The sequence below is a fragment of the Bombus pyrosoma genome, linkage group LG16 (assembly GCF_014825855.1).
Source record: "Bombus pyrosoma isolate SC7728 linkage group LG16, ASM1482585v1, whole genome shotgun sequence".
Classification (NCBI taxonomy): Eukaryota; Metazoa; Arthropoda; class Insecta; order Hymenoptera; family Apidae; genus Bombus; species Bombus pyrosoma.
This window is the reverse complement of record NC_057785.1, coordinates 4388260-4407129: the sequence shown is the minus strand read 5'-3', so window position 1 is coordinate 4407129 and position 18870 is coordinate 4388260. Positions and strand designations below refer to the sequence as shown.

Below are 18870 nucleotides of genomic sequence, written 5' to 3'. Positions count from 1 at the left end.
AATTGATATAAATATAAATAACTAGAAAAAATATATATATACAAACAATATATATATATTTTTTTGCGTGTATATGTATGTATAATTATTAAGATACGAGTCTATTAAAGATATGAACGAAAACAGTTTTTATTAGAAAATAAAGTATAGATATGGTTGAAATATAATAATGCTATGTGAATATATATTCATTCACCAATTTAATATCAATCGAACATGTATTTTCTTAATGATCGAATCTTACTTCTAGATAAAAACGTGTACATAAGCTTGTGTCAGTACTGTGTTCAATTTTGTTTTTAAACGGCCATTGGCATAGACAACTTTGTGTGAGGTTTGTATCCGATAAGTTCGATATCATCCGCTGTGAAATCTTCTATGTTTTCAACGTTCCTAACGATTTTTAAATATGGGAATGGTTTTGGCACACGTTTTATTTGTTCCTCGAGTGCGGATATGTGATTGAGATATACGTGACAGTCACCCATTGTATGTACAAATTCACCTGGCTAAAAATAAACAAAAGGATACAAGTTTCTGTTAAAAAATTTTGCCAATTTTTCTTTCTTGTAAATTTACCTTTAAATTTGAAATGTGTGCCAGCATGTAAGTTAACAAAGAATAAGATGCGATATTAAATGGTACGCCAAGACCCATGTCAGCGCTTCTTTGATAAAGTTGACATGATAACTCTCCATTGTTCACATAAAATTGGACAAGACAGTGACAGGGAGGTAGAGCCATTTTTGAAATGTCGCCTGGGTTCCATGCTGACATTACAATTCGCCTATCATTGGGAGAATGTTGTATCTTATCTATGATCTGTTTTAACTGATCTATCCCTGTGTAAACAAATCTTTCAGTGTACTTGTAGATAATTAAATTTGTACGATTGAACATAGGAATATTCAATTATTGTCTTACCTTGTCCACTATAATCTGTATCCATATTTTGGTACTTTGCACCGTAGTGTCTCCATTGAAATCCATAAACAGGTCCTAAATCTCCTTCTTTTCTATCTGTAAAGCCACAAGAGTCTAGGAACTCACGTGAACTGTTTGCATCCCATATGTGGACATCCTTTTCACTTAATTCTTTGGCATTTGTCGATCCTCTAATAAACCATAACAACTCCTCCACTACGCCCCTCCAAAATACTCGCTTTGTAGTTAGCAATGGGAATACATCTATGGTAATGATATCTTGTTATTGTAATTAATTACATAAGATATTAAACTTCTATTAAAGTATGAAAAATACTTACTGTCTCGTAAATTAAATCGCATCTGTGTCCCGAAAATGGACAATGTGCCTACACCTGTACGATCATCTTTCCTTGTCCCTTCTTTTATAATTTTTTTTATTAAATTTAAATATTGATATTCTTCGTGTTCTTCCCCGTTCTGAGTACATTTTTGAATTTCATTCGTTTCATTCGTTATTCTACATTTATTCATGATTCCAGAAAATAAAAGATTTATAATACTGTAACAGCTAATGTTAATGATTTCGCCATATTACATGGAGCAAATTTTGGCGGTATTATGTGGCTATAGTAACAAAAATTTTTAATTCAAAAGCTTTTTAAATACGTTAAAAGTTGTCAAGAACGAATTTTATTAAAAGCACAAAATTATTAATAATAATTAAAATTATAATATATTTCTTATTTGCATCAATAATTTACGAGAACTTTATACTGACCTGATAGGCGGGAAAATTAATTATATACTTGTACGATTGTTATATCGATGAACATGAATGAAGTTAATTTGTAAATTTATACATTTAACATAAGTTTGGGATGATAATAAAATGTATTATACTAGGATTTTAATTTTTCATCATTACTAAATACTATTACGATATTAATATTTATTATAAAAACTAATTCTAATTACATGTGAAATTAATATATATATATTATTATATATATTATTATATATATTATTATATATATTATTATATAACATAAACGAACTTAACATAAATTTAGAATAATTATAAAATATTGTATATCATACTAAGATGTTTTAGCTTCTCGTTATTATTAGATATTATTATGTCATTATTAATATTCATTACAAGATATTTATACTTTTAATACATCTTACGCAATTTCTCATACTACATTGTGTATATATATATATATATATATAGAACATGTTTATTCTGACAAGAGTTCTATTATATGATAAATTGTTATCACAATTGATAGAAAACAAAATTAAAATCAAATGTTCTTTGTTTGCCTGATCTATTGGAAGAGACCAATGATTTTTGTCTTGTACTATATATAGTGCATAAAATATAGTATATTAATATTGGAAGGTTAATTATTATTGATCACACAGATCATATTTTATTAGATTGTTTAACAAATCAAAATGGTATTGGGCAATGTAAATTCTTCCGTGTTGAAAATCATTGAAACATATAGAAAATGGGTTATAGAAAATCCACAAATGTTATCTGAGATTGAAAATACGATCCATTGCTTACCTTACTTCACGGCTGGTTAGAAAAATTCTTTACTTTTATTCTTCAAATACGATGACTTTTCTCCTCGATTTTTATTCAGTAAACATTTTTTTTAGGTCATTTTAATAATTCCGCCTTTTGGTCGGAGTTATTATACTCAGCTTCGAATTTGATAGTATTTTTCAATGATTTGTTAATATGCAGCGGAAAATGCGTTCATTTACAGTTTCCTCAGTTCGAATCAAAAATTAAAATTTGGTTGACTGTGGTAGAATACACGGAGGCTCTTTTCGAGATCACTGCGAAAAAATTATGTGGCCAAACTGGAAGATGGTTCATGATCACTATGGTCCAAATATTTAAGTAAGTAGCGTAATATTTCTGAAATTTAGATTACATGTTCCTCCTAATTATTAATATATGTAAATGAATCCTTCATAGGACTGTGTTAAAACTTTTACTGATTCATCTGTATAAGGAACGTATAATAAAAAGCCCCCCAATACAGCCACTAAACAGAGAAAAGCTAAGGAACTCGCATGATGAAAAATTATACGAAGGATTCAGATTGAAACGATCTGGCACTATTGTTAGGAGTATAAGAAATATCAAGCATTCACACATGCGTACTTGGGAACCATTGTCTTCTAATGTTGATAATAACGATAACTTAAATAGATCTTCAATATCAGAAAAAGATTTAATATTAGCTGAGGTAGAAATGTATTCAAATCCAACTCAGTATAATAGCTCCAGAAAATACTTATTCATTAATATCTCTTATTTCATTTTTAGACTCTTTATATTTTGAAACCACTTTTTCATTTGGCATGTATATCTTTTACTGGAGAAAAACGTTGGCCACCATTGTTGTTATCATTTGCTATTGATTTACTCAGGTAAAAGATAAAATTTAGTACCAAACTTGTCAAATAACTACAAAAAAATGGTTGAATTATATAGTGATATAAAAACTCAATGTTATTTTACAGTTTAAATATAGCTAATAAGAAGACAAAAAATATATCATTTAGCAAAGAAGAAGAGAAAGAGTTCTTCAGGCGAAGACTTGCTTTGCTCCTTTACATATTAAAGTCTCCATTTTATGATAAGTATAGCTGTATTAGAATATATGCGATTCTAACTGCACTTTCCAATAGAGTACCTTTAGCAAAATTTTTAACAGAGCCAATAAAAAAATACTTGCCACATTGGCAAAATACATATTTTTACATGTGGTCAAGTTAGTTTATGGAGTTATTAAATGTTTAAGAGAGTTATTGATACACATTATTTTCGGGGGAATAGGGATTATAAAAGGAATAAGGATAATCTCAAATTTAAAAAAAGAATATTTTTAGCATAAATTTGAAATGGCTGATTTTTGTCATAAATTATATAAGTGTTTACAAATTTTTATTTATTATAGGTAAGGATAAATTAGCTCTACAATTTACTGAAGCATTTAACAATTCATATATGTATTATTAATATATTTTACATTTGATAGAAAAATTAGAAATATTGTTTTAACTCTATAGCAAAATTGAGAGCCACCATTCCATTTTTGCAAATGCTGTGTTTTAATCAAAATTAGATTGAATACCTTTATAGTATTTGTAGATATATTCTGCTCAAATATGCGTGAGTACAATATTTTTGTAATTCGTTTCCAAACACACAAATAAAAATATGTAAATGTACACGTTTATTTTTTATAAATAGTAAAATCTAGATACAGATTTCTTAACGAATACGGGATCTCCTATGTGTAAATATAGAAAATTGAAATTTTTTATGTTACATATGTAGAAGGAAACATATAGCTGTATATATAAGATGAAAACAAATGTAAACAGGATGAATGAATATATAAACGATTAAAAGAGATATTTCTTTAAAAAATATATTTCCCTGCCCAATATATTCTATGAATCCCCTTATATTAAAATCACTAAACGTTGATATACCATAAAATGCATGGTAATAATTTGCAAATATATTACATTTTAAAAGAAATACAATATAGCAAGAAAATATAAATATGGCCTTTGGAGTTAAATGACGAGTTGCATAAAAAGTTACTTATTCACACATTTGGAGTAATGAATTTATAGTTACATCTTTCTTTCCATTATTTGCATCATAAACTGATTTAATTACCTCTTTATCCACATTTGGGAACATCTCTGAAATCTATAAGTTATTACATTATAACAAAAGTTGTTTTATTGCAGAAAAAAGTGAACTATTATCTTTTTACATTACCTGTTTTAATACAACTTCAGCATCTGGCATAGAACTGGGAATAATAGGCGGTACTGCAGCTGTAGGAGGTGCTGTGTAGACATTTACTGGTGCATACTGTGTCATGCCAAGCATTGTTGAAGAAGGAACCATCATAATTGGAGGTGCACTCATGTATGGATGACACTTAGTCTATCAAAATAGATAAATTGTTAACTACAGGTATTAATTTATTGGTAGTAGATTAAATATATTTTCTGTTATATTACTAATAACTTTTACCGTATAACTAAAAACTAAATTTATCATTCCTTCTTGATTGTCTCCTTGCTTTCCACTAAGCATGTACCAATCTTCGTGCATCTCCCCTTTCTGGAGGACCTTTGATGGAATATCTATGTGACCCCATGCAATTAATTCATCCATTACAAACGAACATTCATCATAAATTTCTACATATATTTGTGAGACTCCTGGTGGCAAGTAACTGAATAATAAAAAGATAAAAGAAAGTAATGGATGGAATAAGTACATAAATTTGATTTATAATAAATTTACTATACAAATTACATACCATTGAATAACTTTGTTCCAGTGTGGATTTTTTGCTCCGTTTGAACATGTGTGTGTTTCATATACAGCATGGCCTACTCTTAATCTCACATAAGGATCCATTCTTGTCATCCCATAGTTTTTTACAAGCTTAGCCTATAGGAAGTATCTTTTTGAAATTACGGATAAAATATTATTACAAAACATACACTACTACTTTTTAAAACTGAATTAACTCCTACATGTCCACTAAAATCATAGAATTACCTGAACAATTGTAATACTAAGTCTACCGACATGAGGTTCATGCATTGTTGGCATGTTTTGCATTTGCAGCTGATGAAGAGCAAGTGCAGCCTGCTGATCTGCAGCTTCTTGCTGTTGTTGAGCATTGCGCTCTTCCAATCTAAGAAATCCTTGTGGGAGTGGGCCTAGAAAAGCCTGGAACATTATTATTATTATTATTATTATTATTATTATTATTATTTCAAATCAATATTTATTTATTCATATATATTGTAAATTTTGCTGGAGGTGTGATAAATTCCGCTGAATAATTACATCTCATTAATTGGCAACGTTATGTTAATGCAACATTTTATTTGCAGTTTCCTTTCAATCAATTTGCATTACTAATTTTATTATTTAATATAGAATTCCAAGAATTTTCTTAATATTTCTTTTGCTGTTATTTCTTCAATCTAAATTCTAAATTGAAATATTTATAATAGTATAATAAACTATTGTTTGATCCTTAATGGATTAATGTTGTTTAACAAATCAGCGAATGAGTCATCAAAAAATGAATATTTATGAACTTAACTGTTAATTGATAATAATTAACGAAATGAATCTTTAACTTTAAAATACTATACGATTGTCATTTTAATTTAATTGAATATTAAAAATGGATTGAATTAACGTGATGGTATCTGTACTTGATTTCAAAAAGAATTGCAACGTTTGTTGTAAAAGTTACATTATTTACCCGTCTTTTCCACTCTTCGTACAAATCTGATCGCCTTTCGGTTTCCCTAGCAGTTATCCGAAGATTTACGGAATTCATAACTTTTCTTTAATATTCTTAATATAATAGTATAATCGACTTCGATATAAGTGAAACCTGTCAAACTACACGTATTTTTTTTTGCATCAGAATAATCATAACACACATCTGTCACGCTGATGTCACGACATCTTAAGAGAATCTTTCAAACACTCGAATTACGTGTACATTTCAAACGCGAATGATATTACAGAAATTCCAATTCCAAACGAGAATCTAGATACGTGAGCTAATAATACAAATGATTCTTATAAAAATATATTTTCCAGCACTAATTAAAAATCTTGAAATAAAATTAAAATACTGTTGTAAGATATAAATCAATTATAAGTAAATATGTATATGTAATGCAATTAATATTAGATTACAATATATAGTAAAATAATAGACTGCATATTTTTATGTACTTATAAGAAATTGCACAGAATGTAAATAATATGAGAAAAAATATAAAATATCCAAAGTATAGTGCTTCCTATAATACTTTGTAAGTAAAATAATCTTCTACTGAGATTTTATTGTTTTAATTATCGTTTTAAATATGTATATGAATTTGCATAAAAATCCGTAATTTAATAATGTGATTAAGTTCGTAAATGGAACTGAAGATTGGTTAAAATAGATACACGCGAATAAAGGGCAAAAGTCATGTTGCAAAATTTCAAAAATTTTTATTCGTCTTAATAACAATATTTGAATAAGTTGCATTTTTCGCGTTTGAAATAATTTTCTGTGGGTTTTTACGTCGCTTCTTTTTTCATTTAAGATTTTTTTGTTCAAGATAATAAATTATAATCGCTTGGTTTGGAGCACGGTCGTACGGCCGTGATTTGGAGCATTCTTGACAGGTTCACTGGCGTGACGTCCGTTCTCTGTTGCTAGGATCCTCCCGAAAAGTTCTCCTCTAAATAGGTTGTGTATCGGTGGTTTCCCCTAATTTCGGATTCCGTTGCGATTTTTTTCATCGTGTTCCAGTCATTTGAACGGTCCGTTTGTGGTGGTGGTGGTGGATCGTTCGTTCACGATTAATCCGAAGAGGTCGGGGAGGAAGCGCGACCAATTTCCTACCATATTTTTAATAGAGCTCGAATTCTTCACGAACCATGTCACATCAGACAGGGATCAAAGGTACTCATTATTACATTGTAATATTGATTCCACATAACAATCTCGTAGAAAGTTCTACAATGTAGGCCATTAACCTCAAAACATCTTTACAACGATAATGACAAATTAATGGTTTGGTTATTTCAGCGAACGATGCCCTTAAGAAACTGTTTGCTAAATGTCGCGATGGAAAAATACGAGTCTTGAAAGTTTCCATTGAGAATGGTAAGTTTGTCTCTTGCCCTCAGTGAGTGTGAATTTAATATAAGTTTCATGAATAAAAGTGTATCTTTGTTTCATAGAGGAACTAACACCTGCTGCTTCTTCAAAACCAGTGAACAAGTGGCAAGATGATTATGATAAGATGATCAAACCATTGATCATTGAGAATCAACCTGCATATATTCTTTATCGATTAGACACTAAGTCTTCTGACTCCGGTTATGACTGGTTATTTATCTCTTGGTCACCTGATACTGCACCAGTTAGGCAAAAGATGTTATATGCGTCGACAAAAGCAACTTTGAAACAAGAATTTGGAACTGCGTCTATAAAGGAGGAATTGCATGGTACGGTGCCAGAGGATATAACATTAGAAGGTTATCACAAATATAAAAGGAATAATGCTGCACCGGCACCATTAACCACTGCAGAAGAAGAGTTAGCAGAACTTAAAAAAAACACAGTTACTACGGATTATAGCGTAGAAACAAGGCATCAAACATTGAGTGGTGTTGCCTTCCCTGTTACGGATGAGGCAAAACAAGCGATCATGGAGCTTGGTAAAGGTATACATGAATATGTTCAATTAAAGATTGACTTAGAAGAGGAGAAGATACATTTAGTTATGGCTTGTGAAGTTTCACTGGATAAACTACCAACAAAAGTCCCATCTGATTCTGCTAGATATCATCTTTATAACTTTAAGCACACGTACGAAGGAGATTACATGGAATGTATAGGTATGTTGTAAAAATAAAAATGTTAGTCTTTCAATCAATAATGTACCTCTATTTATGTTGCAGTTTTTATATATAGCATGCCAGGATACAGTTGCAGTATTAAGGAAAGGATGTTATATTCATCGTGTAAAGCTCCGCTATTAGAACTTATTCAATCACTTGGAGTGACTATAACGAAAAAAGTAAGTAAATAAATAAAAGTTCTTAGTATAAACCATATCTTCTAATTTATTTTGTTTCCATTGGTTTGTTTTTGCATGAATGTCTTAACAGGATCATTTAAAACTGGTAAATCATATTAGATTCTATACGCTTTTTAAAAGATAAAAATATTCAATTGTATGTTATGAATTTTTTATACCAGTGAGAAATGTATTTCATATTTAATTAAAAAAAAATAGTTCTTATAGTGTGCATCGATATTAACGGATATTTTACCCTTTTAGTTGCATTGTATAGTATTTCTTGCTTTCAAATTTCATTACTTTCCATGTGAATCTTAATGTTAAAATTAAATTATTTCTTTTTTTCTTTTTTTATTTTCGTAAAAATTTGATAAATCCTAGTTGGAGGTAAATAGTGGTGAGGAATTGGCAGACATGTTGGAAGATCCTCCAACTATAAAAGAAACAGCTGCAATAACTCCTGCAACTCCATCAACGCCCTATGCTCCTCCTCAATCTATATCCGAGAAAAAGTCAAAACAGAAGAGATCTTGTATCTTGAGTTAACCGAATCTACGTTCTTTGTCTGTCATTTTTAAATGTTTCTTAAATGTTATAAAATATTTCAGATGTTTTACACATTTAATATCTTCCTTCGTAAATTCTGAATTTGTGATAATATGATATTAATTGATTGAATATGTTATGTAGTGTAAGACGGTGTAATCGGTTTTGAATAACTTCGACATTAGCACAGTATAGTTATGCAGTTATTATGGAGTGATTTAAATGAGAAAATGTTTAATGCGCATCTTTACAGAGATAAATCTTTTATTAATTAGCAATATATTTATTGATATTTAGTAATAATTGGTCAAAGTGATATGTATATCTATGTAGCAATTCAGAGTAGACCAAACAATGTATTTTTCTAAATTTTAAAGAGCAAAATTGTCATGTTAAGATCTTTACAAAATATCTTTTTGATAACTATGAGAAACTCGCAATGCATAGAATTCCCATGAGATGTAGTTCTTGTTGATCCAGTACCATAATGTAATGGATAATTGTTTATTCGTGCAGAAAATACTGTATGAAAAAGAACAAAAAAAGCAGAAAGATCATGAAGTGAGAATTAGTTGCTTGACATTGAAAGTGAAGCCTTCTATTGGATTTTGCATTTTTTTAATTGCGTTCCAATGTCTAATAAAAAATCTTATGAAGATATTTTTTTCTCTATATAGTTCCTTTAATTTACATCTTTTATAGTTTATATAATTCTTATGCTACTTTTAATGTTTATTGTGTCAGATGTGAAAAATAAACCCAGTGAGTTAACTGTGTGAATTAGTTCCTAGTCCAATGAAAAGTGATATATTGTATTTTTAAGCACTCATTTTTCATATATTAGTAATTTTATTAAGTGAAACTCGAAGGCTTGACTTTCAAATTCATTCGAACACTCATATAGGAATTAGTGATAAATAGAGGTAGAGTGTTTCAAACAAATATCTGTGGTAAAACCTGCATACCTTATGTGATTATTAGAGAGTTAGGGAAAATTCCATGTGCTCCAGTTAGCTAATGCCACTCACCTAACTTCTCTGTGAAATATAAATAAGAAGATAAATGGATAAGTGATAAACGTGCAAATTACCACATTAACTTGTGGATATATTTTCTTTGCACATGATTATCATTTTTGAACACAAGCTAGTGATAATACTATTTACTTTATATACATATTAAATTATATATGTATATATATATTTATATACATTATATTGTATATGTATGTATGTGTGTGTGTATATATATATATATATATATATATATATATTATATCATGTTCTATACTATTGTAAATTATACAAAACATTAGATTCCACAAATATATATATAAAGACTGAACTTGGTATGTCCCATTAGTTGTACAATCGGTAAAATTGTGCAGTGTTTGAATTTATATAGATAAAAATATTTGAATATTCATATACACGTATGTACGCACTTACCCATACACTCACACTCACACACATTCTACACATCTTATGGTTATTTTTTAACTTTTTATTACTTTCATTTTTAATAAAAGATGTAAGGTATAATAAGATGTTTTAAATAAGAAAATTCATATATCATATTCTTATAAGCTTCAATTTAATAATTTAAACTGATTAGAGAACAGCACATAATGAATTGTGATAAGTTACTGTTATCTCTTCTAAAGTATTTTTAGATTTCTTCTAAAACATTCCTAATACGAAATGTATAGCAAATGGGACTATAATCTAGTAGCCAGCAAACAAGATATTCGAGAGGCATTCTATTTTTTGTGATCTGTATTTTTTTAACTCTCGTAGCTTTTTATAAACTTTTTAAAAATTTTCGTCCAAGAAATAAATAAAAAAACTTATTGAAAGAGTTTGGCCTAATTTAACAAGGATAATAATAAAAAAGTGTGTCAGATTCTTGGCATTTATTCAAATCCATCGAAAAATTTTTGTTACTTTTCATTTGCTACCAAGTATATATTATTTTACATACATTTGCATTGATATGAAAGTTAAGCTCAAAGCATGAGATTTTTTTACAAGAATTGGAAATTCTTGAATATAATATACTCATAATTTATTAGTATTTCATTCCTTTATAGTTGTGTAAAAGCTTTTTCAGCTTAAATTCCTTATCAATGTTTTCCTATTTTTACATGTTGACGAACAAATAGAATTTGGCACACATTTCTATGTCTAGTTGCAAAGAAAAGGAAAGTTTTTCGCGAAGTGCTCAAAAACTTGTTAATGAATAATGTGTTCTATATTTAAACATAACGCACACTGTAGCCTGGGAATATTTCAATTTATAATATATTGTACCAGGCCTATTCTGTAAGTTTTTAGTATAATTCCGTTTCCAACCTGTTAGTACATAATTGTAGGTTCATTATGATCAAACAAATTGTGTATCTTGCCAATACTAAACACGCTAGAAATAATAAAGCATTATGCAATTTAATCTTACACTTTCTTGTGTTTTAATTTGCCAATAAGGTAACATGTAACATTTCTTTATTTATCATGATTTATCTGCACAGAATTTAATAGGTTTCTAAGGAGCGCACGTGAATCAGTCGTTGGATGGGTATGTAATTATGATTAAGATTTTAAGATATGTTTAAGACATTCAGCTTACAGAATAGGCCTATCAAGTTAGAGTTTTATTTTTCATTCTTCCTGTATTTTTTTCTCACAAAGTAAATGATATTTCTAGTTTGTAATGCAATGTAATAATTCCCTTTAAAATATGTTGATTATATAGCTTGAAATAGATGATGGAAGAGAACTAACTGAAGAATTTTTACAAGAGGAATTACATCCAAAAATCAGTTTACATCAGCCAAAATTTGCGAAACCTAAGGGTCCACCAGGCAGAGGGGCAAAACGTTTAACCAAGGTTCAAGATTTAGGAACTTCGGAACAAGAGATTTAAAAAAATGTTTTTCGAATTTGTTGAGTTGAACTAAGAAGATATATAATATGCTCATCACATATACAGATAAATATATATTGTGTTCTCTTGTGTTAAAAGATGAAAGTTTTTTGTTTTATCTAGCTTTTTTCTTTATTAAGGAGGATTATTTGTTTTATAACTTAAAAACCATTTATATGCAGATACTTCAAATCTTAAAAAGAAGTTTCAAATATTAGGCCTATTCTGTAACTACGATTTCAAACTTGTATTTATACTACATTCATTTATAATTTAATGCACAGAGTATTATTAGGATGTAAATAATGATTGTTCTTAATGACAATTGATTATATTACAGAATGATATTTTTATTCATCATTCATCTTAAATGTTATGGATAAGACCAGAATGATTTGAATATGTTCTACACATTTTTTGTATTTATCAAATACAAATATTATTACATAATATTTTGTGTAATAATTACATAATAATTACGTAAATTAATAGATGTATGTTAATAAGATATATACATTCGTTATTAAATTTTTATCTTTTAAATTCTTACTCTTTCTCCTTCTTATTAAGTGCTTCTTTCGCTTCTTGATTCTTAATGTACATCATTTGCAGTTCTGATAACTCATCCGCTTTCAGGGCCTTTGCATGTTCTCTTATTTTACTAAAAAATGGAAATTTATCTTTGGTCTTCAAATTTGGAATGGAAATCTTTTAAGTTCAATTAATATAGCAAACATACTCTCGTCTTGTGTTCATTAATTTGGCTCCAGCTTCATAAAGGTTGTCCATTTCAATTCCAGTTATCCATAAAAGGAATTGTGTGACAGAGCCATAGAAGGTACCCAATATTGTACCTACTATAGTTCCTGCAATTGATCCTTTTATACCCATATTCATTTTGAATATGAAACCAGTTATAGCACCACTTAACGTGGAATTTAGTACATCAAATTTGTATCCTCTATATACATAGAAGAATGAAGACATGCTCCTGATAAAGAATATTAGATTAATTTATATTTGTACAATATTATAATAGAAATTAGTTGCAAGACTTACGAGAATAAGAAACAAAAAAGACCAACTTTCATGGCAAATGGGAAACCTGCTTTAAATGTAACAAATTCAATTCTTCTTTGCAGACTCTTTTGATATTCAAACTTGTGTTCATATAATGTAGCTTGATTCTCATGTTTGAATGCTTGTGGCACCCCTTTTAATTTATATAATGCACCCAAGACAAATCCTGTTGCACTTCCTACACATGTTGCGTTCAAAACTGATTGTACCTCTTTGGTTGGATACCCTTTTCTGTGCAAAGTAAATATTATAATAATGTGTTAAATAGATGGATGAATATAAATTAAATGATTACTCTTACTCGTCATAAAAGTAACATCTGTATTTGCCTAAAAATCCTTTTACTTTGGATGTATCTGTCCACTTATCATTGGAAGTGTTATCGGACGAAGAAGCAAATGGGAAAAACGCAGTGCAGATCAATCTTCTATCTATTACTGTACGTAACATGTTTCTTCTATATTTATCGCTTTCAGGTCATGTATTATTTAACATACATTCAATAAGCACTGATAACATAAAATACTATAAAATTATATATTCATAGTTTATTGGCAACAAAATTAATATTATTACAAACTATAATAGATTCCAAACAAAATAATAGATTCTAAATTCAATTATTTTATTTTAGAATAATTACTTCGTAACGAAAGTGAGGTTAAGGATTCAATTTGTTAACACTTAACCAACCTCGCGCACCAGAGCGAGCTATACGCTTTTTACCGCACTGGACAAGCCAACCTATAGGCTGTCCACCGTACATTTTTTCAGGTAACGGGGACTAATATTTACTATTTGAAAAACAAAGAAGTCTAAAAATTATTTAAGTGGTCAATTATATTTTGAAATAATGATTTTGTTTAACGATTTCACATATCGTTTGTACAAAACATCAAATTAAAAGTATATATTAAAAGTATAAAAAAATATAGGTAAAATTAAAAACATTAAAGACGACTAAAAATAAATAACACGATTTGAACGTGAAATTAAAAATTCACAATGCATTTTAATATTTTTTTACACTGTGGTATTGTTCGATTATAACTTTATTTAGTCATAACTGATAGCATAACTTTTTAATTAATTTTAACACTATCAAATTGGTGTATTTTATTATATACTGTACTTTATAAAAGCAGAAAAAGTATCGCAATTAATTGGGAACAATTCCAGGTAAACAACAATTGATAATAACAACCAAAAAAGAAGAAAACGCCTTACTAAAGTTAAAAAGGGAGATCTCCCCGTTCGGTCACGCAGCGATGTGCTTTGCAGATGGGAGATCTCCCCTTTCGGTCACGCAACGATGTTCTTCATAGAAGGGAGATCTCCCCATTCAGTTGACTAAGATCGATTATATAAATATCGAGAATTGTACGAATATAAAAATGACGATACCATATGTATGTATTCGAGAATCGAAATTGTAAGAATCGATATATTAGTATTGCGTTTGAATTTCTCAATGTGAATTACGTGTACTTCGTTAACGTAATGTTTCTGTGTTTTATTCAGATTTATCCTGTGTTTATTCGTTTTCGTTACTTTCTGCGTATTCTGAAAGCCATTAGACATCAAAGTTATATATTTTCAACCGCCATATTCATAAATTATGTCGATCCTTGACAGACTTCGCTCCTCTTCCGTAAGTACTACATGAAAAACAAAAAATTGCAATTTCTATTGTATTTCTAAAAAAATAATTAAAAAAATTTAGTTAAATTTCCTTGTGAACAAATACAATGAATGGTTTATTTTAAAAAATGAAGGTTTATGTTTATTAACTTAACCTTGAAATGATATTTTGGGGTCTTTTATGATCTCAACAGGATACTGGTTTTGATCACCGTATTGCAAAATAATTGCAAAAGAAGGGTTCTTTAACTTTTTTGAATATTTGAACATTAGAATTTTATAGTTTGCATTTTAGGTATGTAAAGTATATTTAGTGAATTGGAGTCCTATCTAAGAGAAGACGCTATTTCTTTTAATGATCTTCTTAGATTGAAATTAGTAATAAAAGCCCCACTAAGGAGAAAACATTATAGTAGAAAAAACAAATTTTAGATATGTATAATGTATCGATATTAATCAACACGTTTCACGCATAATTCATCACTATAATTATATCTAATTAGAAATAGATACAGTTATTTTATGTAGTTACAAAAAATAGCTTAAATATTATTATAAATTAATGGTTTAAATATTCTAAATTAATGTCACTATATAATTCCAGACTAATGCTATGCACAAAATAGGTAGAATTATAAATGCATAAATCGTATTTAAAATTATAAATATGCAGTTGTCAATTCTTTAACCTATATCGGGTAAATTGGATATGGGGATTTCATTTTATAACGTTTAATAGTTTTTGACGAAAGGAATATAAAAATGTATTAATTTTAAGATGTCCTGTAAAAGAGATTGGTATCATGACGATGACTTTGTCTACTAAGCCAATATGGCGTCCAACTGTGCAATATGATTTTTATATGCGTGTAACTTTGGAAGTCATTATTTTCACGCTTTAGTACTAATATTTTTGGATTTTACTTTTTAGAACTATCATATGTTATAATAAATATTTTGTATACACCAAGAAAAATTTCGACCAAAATTTACTTCCAACCTATTCGAATTAATCTTGTGAACGACATCTAAACCTAAAAGAAACGAACAGGTGCATCGTATATGCGCCGGCGTACGATGCTGTTCTGACGTAACAATATTACGTCAGAGCATGGCCTGTGATACGCAAGAGGGATAGTACGCGTGGGTGTGCTGGAAAAGATGAAGGAGGCGTGGAGGGAGAGCTGTGGAGGGGGTAGAACGTCAATAGGAGAATCCTTCAGACGCGTGGTGGGGGAACTAGAAGAAGGGGTGGGTAAACGTAAGGATGGGCGCTAGGGGTGGAACCAGGGCCGTACCTTGGAATAATATTGTAATTGTATTGTAAATATAATATGCATAATGTACATAATTTTTGTACAAAAATATGATATATAGAAGAATAATTCAAATCTTTTTGTTTTATAAATATAATCTATTTGTAAAACATAGTTTGTAAAATCACATTATTATATCATTCACAATTAAAATATTTCTTCTATATAATATATATAATATTTATTCTATTATAGAATAAGATAGAGTATTTTTAAATGGACCTTTAAGAGGCAATTATTTACATCTTCTCTTCGTTTTATTAAAATCATTTACTGAGCATTAACATCATTTATTTCATTCCTTCATCGAGTGAGTCAAATTTTCATTTAATAATTTTACTTAACTTTCCAAATACATTGGTCTAAATTGTTAAGGTACCATGAGATTAACTTGGATGGGCGATACTCCTCGTTTTACTTGCCGTTCTTGATTAGCTGTTTTTACGAGGCCGTGAATTTTTATCGGGCAACATTTGGGATTCTCAGTTTTCTTAGAGTCGCCCCCGCCCCTGGTTTCTTTACGGCACTGTTGGGATCGTCACGCTTGGGGTGAAAGTTGGCACAGGACGGACAGGTTACGTTTCGCCTCGCATAGTTTTCTCAGTACTCGACTTGGAAGCCTCCGGGACCGAATAATTCAATGCATTTACTATAATTATCACGTCGAGATCTATCGATCGAACGATGTCTCGCTTTCACGTTCTACGTTCCAAACGTTTATGGGTCTTTCTCTGTGAAAGTCTACAGAGAATTCAAGTCTACTGAAAATTATTAATCGAGTCTAATATTAATTCTTCATCTGACCATTCTCGAAAATAAAATGTTTTCGAAAACTTAAAGACAGTTGAATCGAGTCTAATTTCTCGTGTAATTTACTCAAAAAACGAATTCTCTCAAATAATCGACGAGACGAACATGTTCCTTTGTTCAGTGACTCGAAGTCTCTAAGTAAAAAATTTTGTTTCTGAATAAAGAAAAATTCAGTAAGGTTTCTGCATATATTTATTTATTTAAATTTGATTTCTAACATTCTAATAAATTTTGTAGCAAGGCAAGGTTACATATTCTTGGTTTTTCAGTTCTATAATCTGAGACATCACAATTCATTAAACTTCATCTGGACCACAGTGTAGATACCTTTTGCAAAGCCCCGTAGCAAGATCAGTTAGCTTCAGTCACTAGTCTTATAGGCTCACAGATCAAAACAAGTTTTGTCCATTTAACCAGGGCCAGGAAGGCAGACACGGTCTCTAGATAGACGTATCTAGATAGCACGTCTGCGTATACTATTGAGCCGGGGGTGCTCTTGAAGCCACGATGCGGCAGGGGTGGCTTGCTTGACGGGGATAAGCTGCCGCTTTTCTGGGGATGCCACAGACACGTACTGTTTTTTGGGTTCCATACCACTATTGTATTATTCGTATCTTAAACAGTTAGTTACAAATTACTTAGCCAGCAATTTATTGTTGGGTGCAAGCTAGTCAATGTGATTAATACTAAGGAATTTTAGGCAGTTCATTTTTTGGATCTGGAAATGGAAAATTTGGAGATTTTTGCGTACAGAAATTGAAGAATTGGAAATTCAGAAATACCCGGGCCTGGAAGTTGGAGATTTCAAAATCTGGAGATCAGAAAATTGGAAATTAGAATTTCTCGAGTCTGGGAAATGGAAATTTGAACATTTCCAGGTCTGGAAATTGGAAACTTCAACATTGTCCGGTTTGAAAATTAGAAAACTTGAACATTTCCAGTTCTGGGGATTGGAAATTTGAAAATTTCCAAGTTTAGAAATTGGAAGTGTGAAAATCCTGAAATATGGAAATTGGACATTTTTCCAAGTCAAAAATCCCAAAATAATCGATTTTTAGATCACTGTAGAATTTTTCTACCCTATTTGCAAAGGGGTTGAGGAACTTGATCGATCTCTTTGTTTCAAATTTTCCATCTTAATTATCTGAATTTTCTATCGATGATCTGGCAGGCTCAATTCTTAGGATTTAATTACTTCAATGCAGTCGCTCCATGTGTGAATATTTCAACAGTTTAAGTTTAAAGGGATTGTGAAAGTTTGGTCAATCGATAATCGTCGGGGGAGCGGGTGAATTTTGGACCAGGATAAAATTCATAGTCTAAAGGAGGATCGTCTGCGAACGCAGACAATCGCAACGTTCAGCTATTTTAAAAATAAATTTCACCACGGTACCGGTTTAGTCATGCAAATATCAGGTCGTTTACAGGTTCCTATTTAGAAGAGGTTCCTCGGACTGGATGGTCGTTTACAGCAACTGGTGGATCTGACCGCTGGAATTATCTCTTTGAAAAGGGACTTCTCCGGGATGACTTTAGTAATTAATTAATTCTGAGAAGGTATCACATTGCATACGAGATATTAAACTACTCCCTTTGTATAGTAATAGCTGCTATAATAATAGGCAATTATATGCGTTCTTATCTGTGATTACGAATAATTACGTTGAATGGAAGAATAGAGGAAGAATAGAAAGTCATATAGATCTTCTCAGCTGAATGCTTCAAATAGTGCTTTCTAATGTTTGCAGGTCGCTATTTATTTGTGCAGGAGATTTGTAGAATATTTTAGGGAACAGGGTGCCCCTGGAGATAGTACACTACCGGGTTTTATTGGTTTGTGGAGGGGAAGCATGGTGAAGCTTCAGTGGTGTATCATTTGGCAGGGGTGTTTCAGGGGGTGCTAGTGATGGAAATAACTTGACACACTCTACAATTTTTCTGTGGGTCTATCATT

General features: G+C 30.1%; 6 protein-coding genes across 20 annotated transcripts in view; 3 read left to right on the top strand and 3 right to left on the bottom strand.

Annotated features, from left to right (window-relative positions):
• Nucleotides 1–183: 183 nt before the first annotated feature.
• Nucleotides 184–2715, bottom strand: LOC122576506 (thymidylate synthase). 6 transcript variants are annotated; one of them, XM_043746903.1, is made up of 5 exons: nucleotides 2504–2710; nucleotides 1266–1495; nucleotides 925–1188; nucleotides 580–842; nucleotides 184–509 (listed from the first exon to the last, which is right to left on the bottom strand). In XM_043746903.1, exons 2-5 carry the CDS (start codon nucleotides 1456–1458, stop codon nucleotides 300–302), a joined length of 930 nt encoding a protein of 309 aa, XP_043602838.1. In that variant the 5' UTR covers nucleotides 1459–1495; nucleotides 2504–2710; the 3' UTR covers nucleotides 184–299. The 6 variants fall into 6 exon arrangements, with proteins under 6 accessions (XP_043602838.1, XP_043602842.1, XP_043602843.1 ...); XM_043746907.1 differs by having other exon boundaries at nucleotides 1266–1444; nucleotides 2504–2707; XM_043746908.1 differs by having other exon boundaries at nucleotides 1266–1404; nucleotides 2504–2707.
• LOC122576505 (peroxisomal membrane protein PEX16) lies at nucleotides 2232–4372 on the top strand. The gene is made up of 5 exons (XM_043746902.1): nucleotides 2232–2518; nucleotides 2599–2845; nucleotides 2924–3197; nucleotides 3278–3381; nucleotides 3475–4372. The coding sequence occupies exons 1-5, from the start codon at nucleotides 2389–2391 to the stop codon at nucleotides 3728–3730; spliced, it is 1011 nt and encodes a 336-aa protein (XP_043602837.1). The 5' UTR covers nucleotides 2232–2388; the 3' UTR covers nucleotides 3731–4372.
• A 77-nt stretch (nucleotides 4373–4449) lies between these two features.
• LOC122576507 (toll-interacting protein-like) lies at nucleotides 4450–6476 on the bottom strand. Its single transcript, XM_043746909.1, has 6 exons — nucleotides 6270–6476; nucleotides 5549–5722; nucleotides 5304–5437; nucleotides 5012–5216; nucleotides 4751–4921; nucleotides 4450–4678 (listed from the first exon to the last, which is right to left on the bottom strand). The coding sequence occupies exons 1-6, from the start codon at nucleotides 6345–6347 to the stop codon at nucleotides 4568–4570; spliced, it is 873 nt and encodes a 290-aa protein (XP_043602844.1). The 5' UTR covers nucleotides 6348–6476; the 3' UTR covers nucleotides 4450–4567.
• A 308-nt stretch (nucleotides 6477–6784) lies between these two features.
• LOC122576574 (twinfilin) lies at nucleotides 6785–13553 on the top strand. 7 transcript variants are annotated; one of them, XM_043747070.1, is made up of 6 exons: nucleotides 6785–6834; nucleotides 7230–7475; nucleotides 7602–7679; nucleotides 7757–8416; nucleotides 8480–8598; nucleotides 11899–12167. In XM_043747070.1, exons 2-6 carry the CDS (start codon nucleotides 7451–7453, stop codon nucleotides 12067–12069), a joined length of 1053 nt encoding a protein of 350 aa, XP_043603005.1. In that variant the 5' UTR covers nucleotides 6785–6834; nucleotides 7230–7450; the 3' UTR covers nucleotides 12070–12167. The 7 variants fall into 7 exon arrangements, with proteins under 7 accessions (XP_043603005.1, XP_043603003.1, XP_043603006.1 ...); XM_043747068.1 differs by having other exon boundaries at nucleotides 6796–6834; nucleotides 7129–7475; XM_043747071.1 differs by lacking the exons at nucleotides 6785–6834; nucleotides 11899–12167 and adding an exon at nucleotides 8983–11825 and having other exon boundaries at nucleotides 6966–7475.
• On the bottom strand, nucleotides 12509–14488 carry LOC122576575 (RPII140-upstream gene protein). 3 transcript variants are annotated; one of them, XM_043747076.1, is made up of 5 exons: nucleotides 14377–14488; nucleotides 13451–13658; nucleotides 13129–13380; nucleotides 12809–13060; nucleotides 12509–12730 (listed from the first exon to the last, which is right to left on the bottom strand). In XM_043747076.1, the coding sequence occupies exons 2-5, from the start codon at nucleotides 13597–13599 to the stop codon at nucleotides 12616–12618; spliced, it is 768 nt and encodes a 255-aa protein (XP_043603011.1). In that variant the 5' UTR covers nucleotides 13600–13658; nucleotides 14377–14488; the 3' UTR covers nucleotides 12509–12615. The 3 variants fall into 3 exon arrangements, with proteins under 3 accessions (XP_043603011.1, XP_043603012.1, XP_043603010.1); XM_043747077.1 differs by lacking the exon at nucleotides 14377–14488 and adding an exon at nucleotides 14282–14298; XM_043747075.1 differs by lacking the exon at nucleotides 14377–14488 and adding an exon at nucleotides 13793–13943.
• The window catches only part of LOC122576569 (probable cationic amino acid transporter), a 70851-nt gene continuing 66405 nt past the window's right edge, over nucleotides 14425–18870 (top strand). The window contains exons 1-2 of one of the 2 annotated variants that reach the window (XM_043747054.1): nucleotides 14425–14558; nucleotides 14671–14800. The gene's annotated coding sequence lies outside the window, so the exon portion shown is untranslated. Of the gene's footprint in view, nucleotides 14582–14670; nucleotides 14801–18870 lie in introns of both variants that reach the window. The other variant, XM_043747053.1, reaches the window with a different exon arrangement.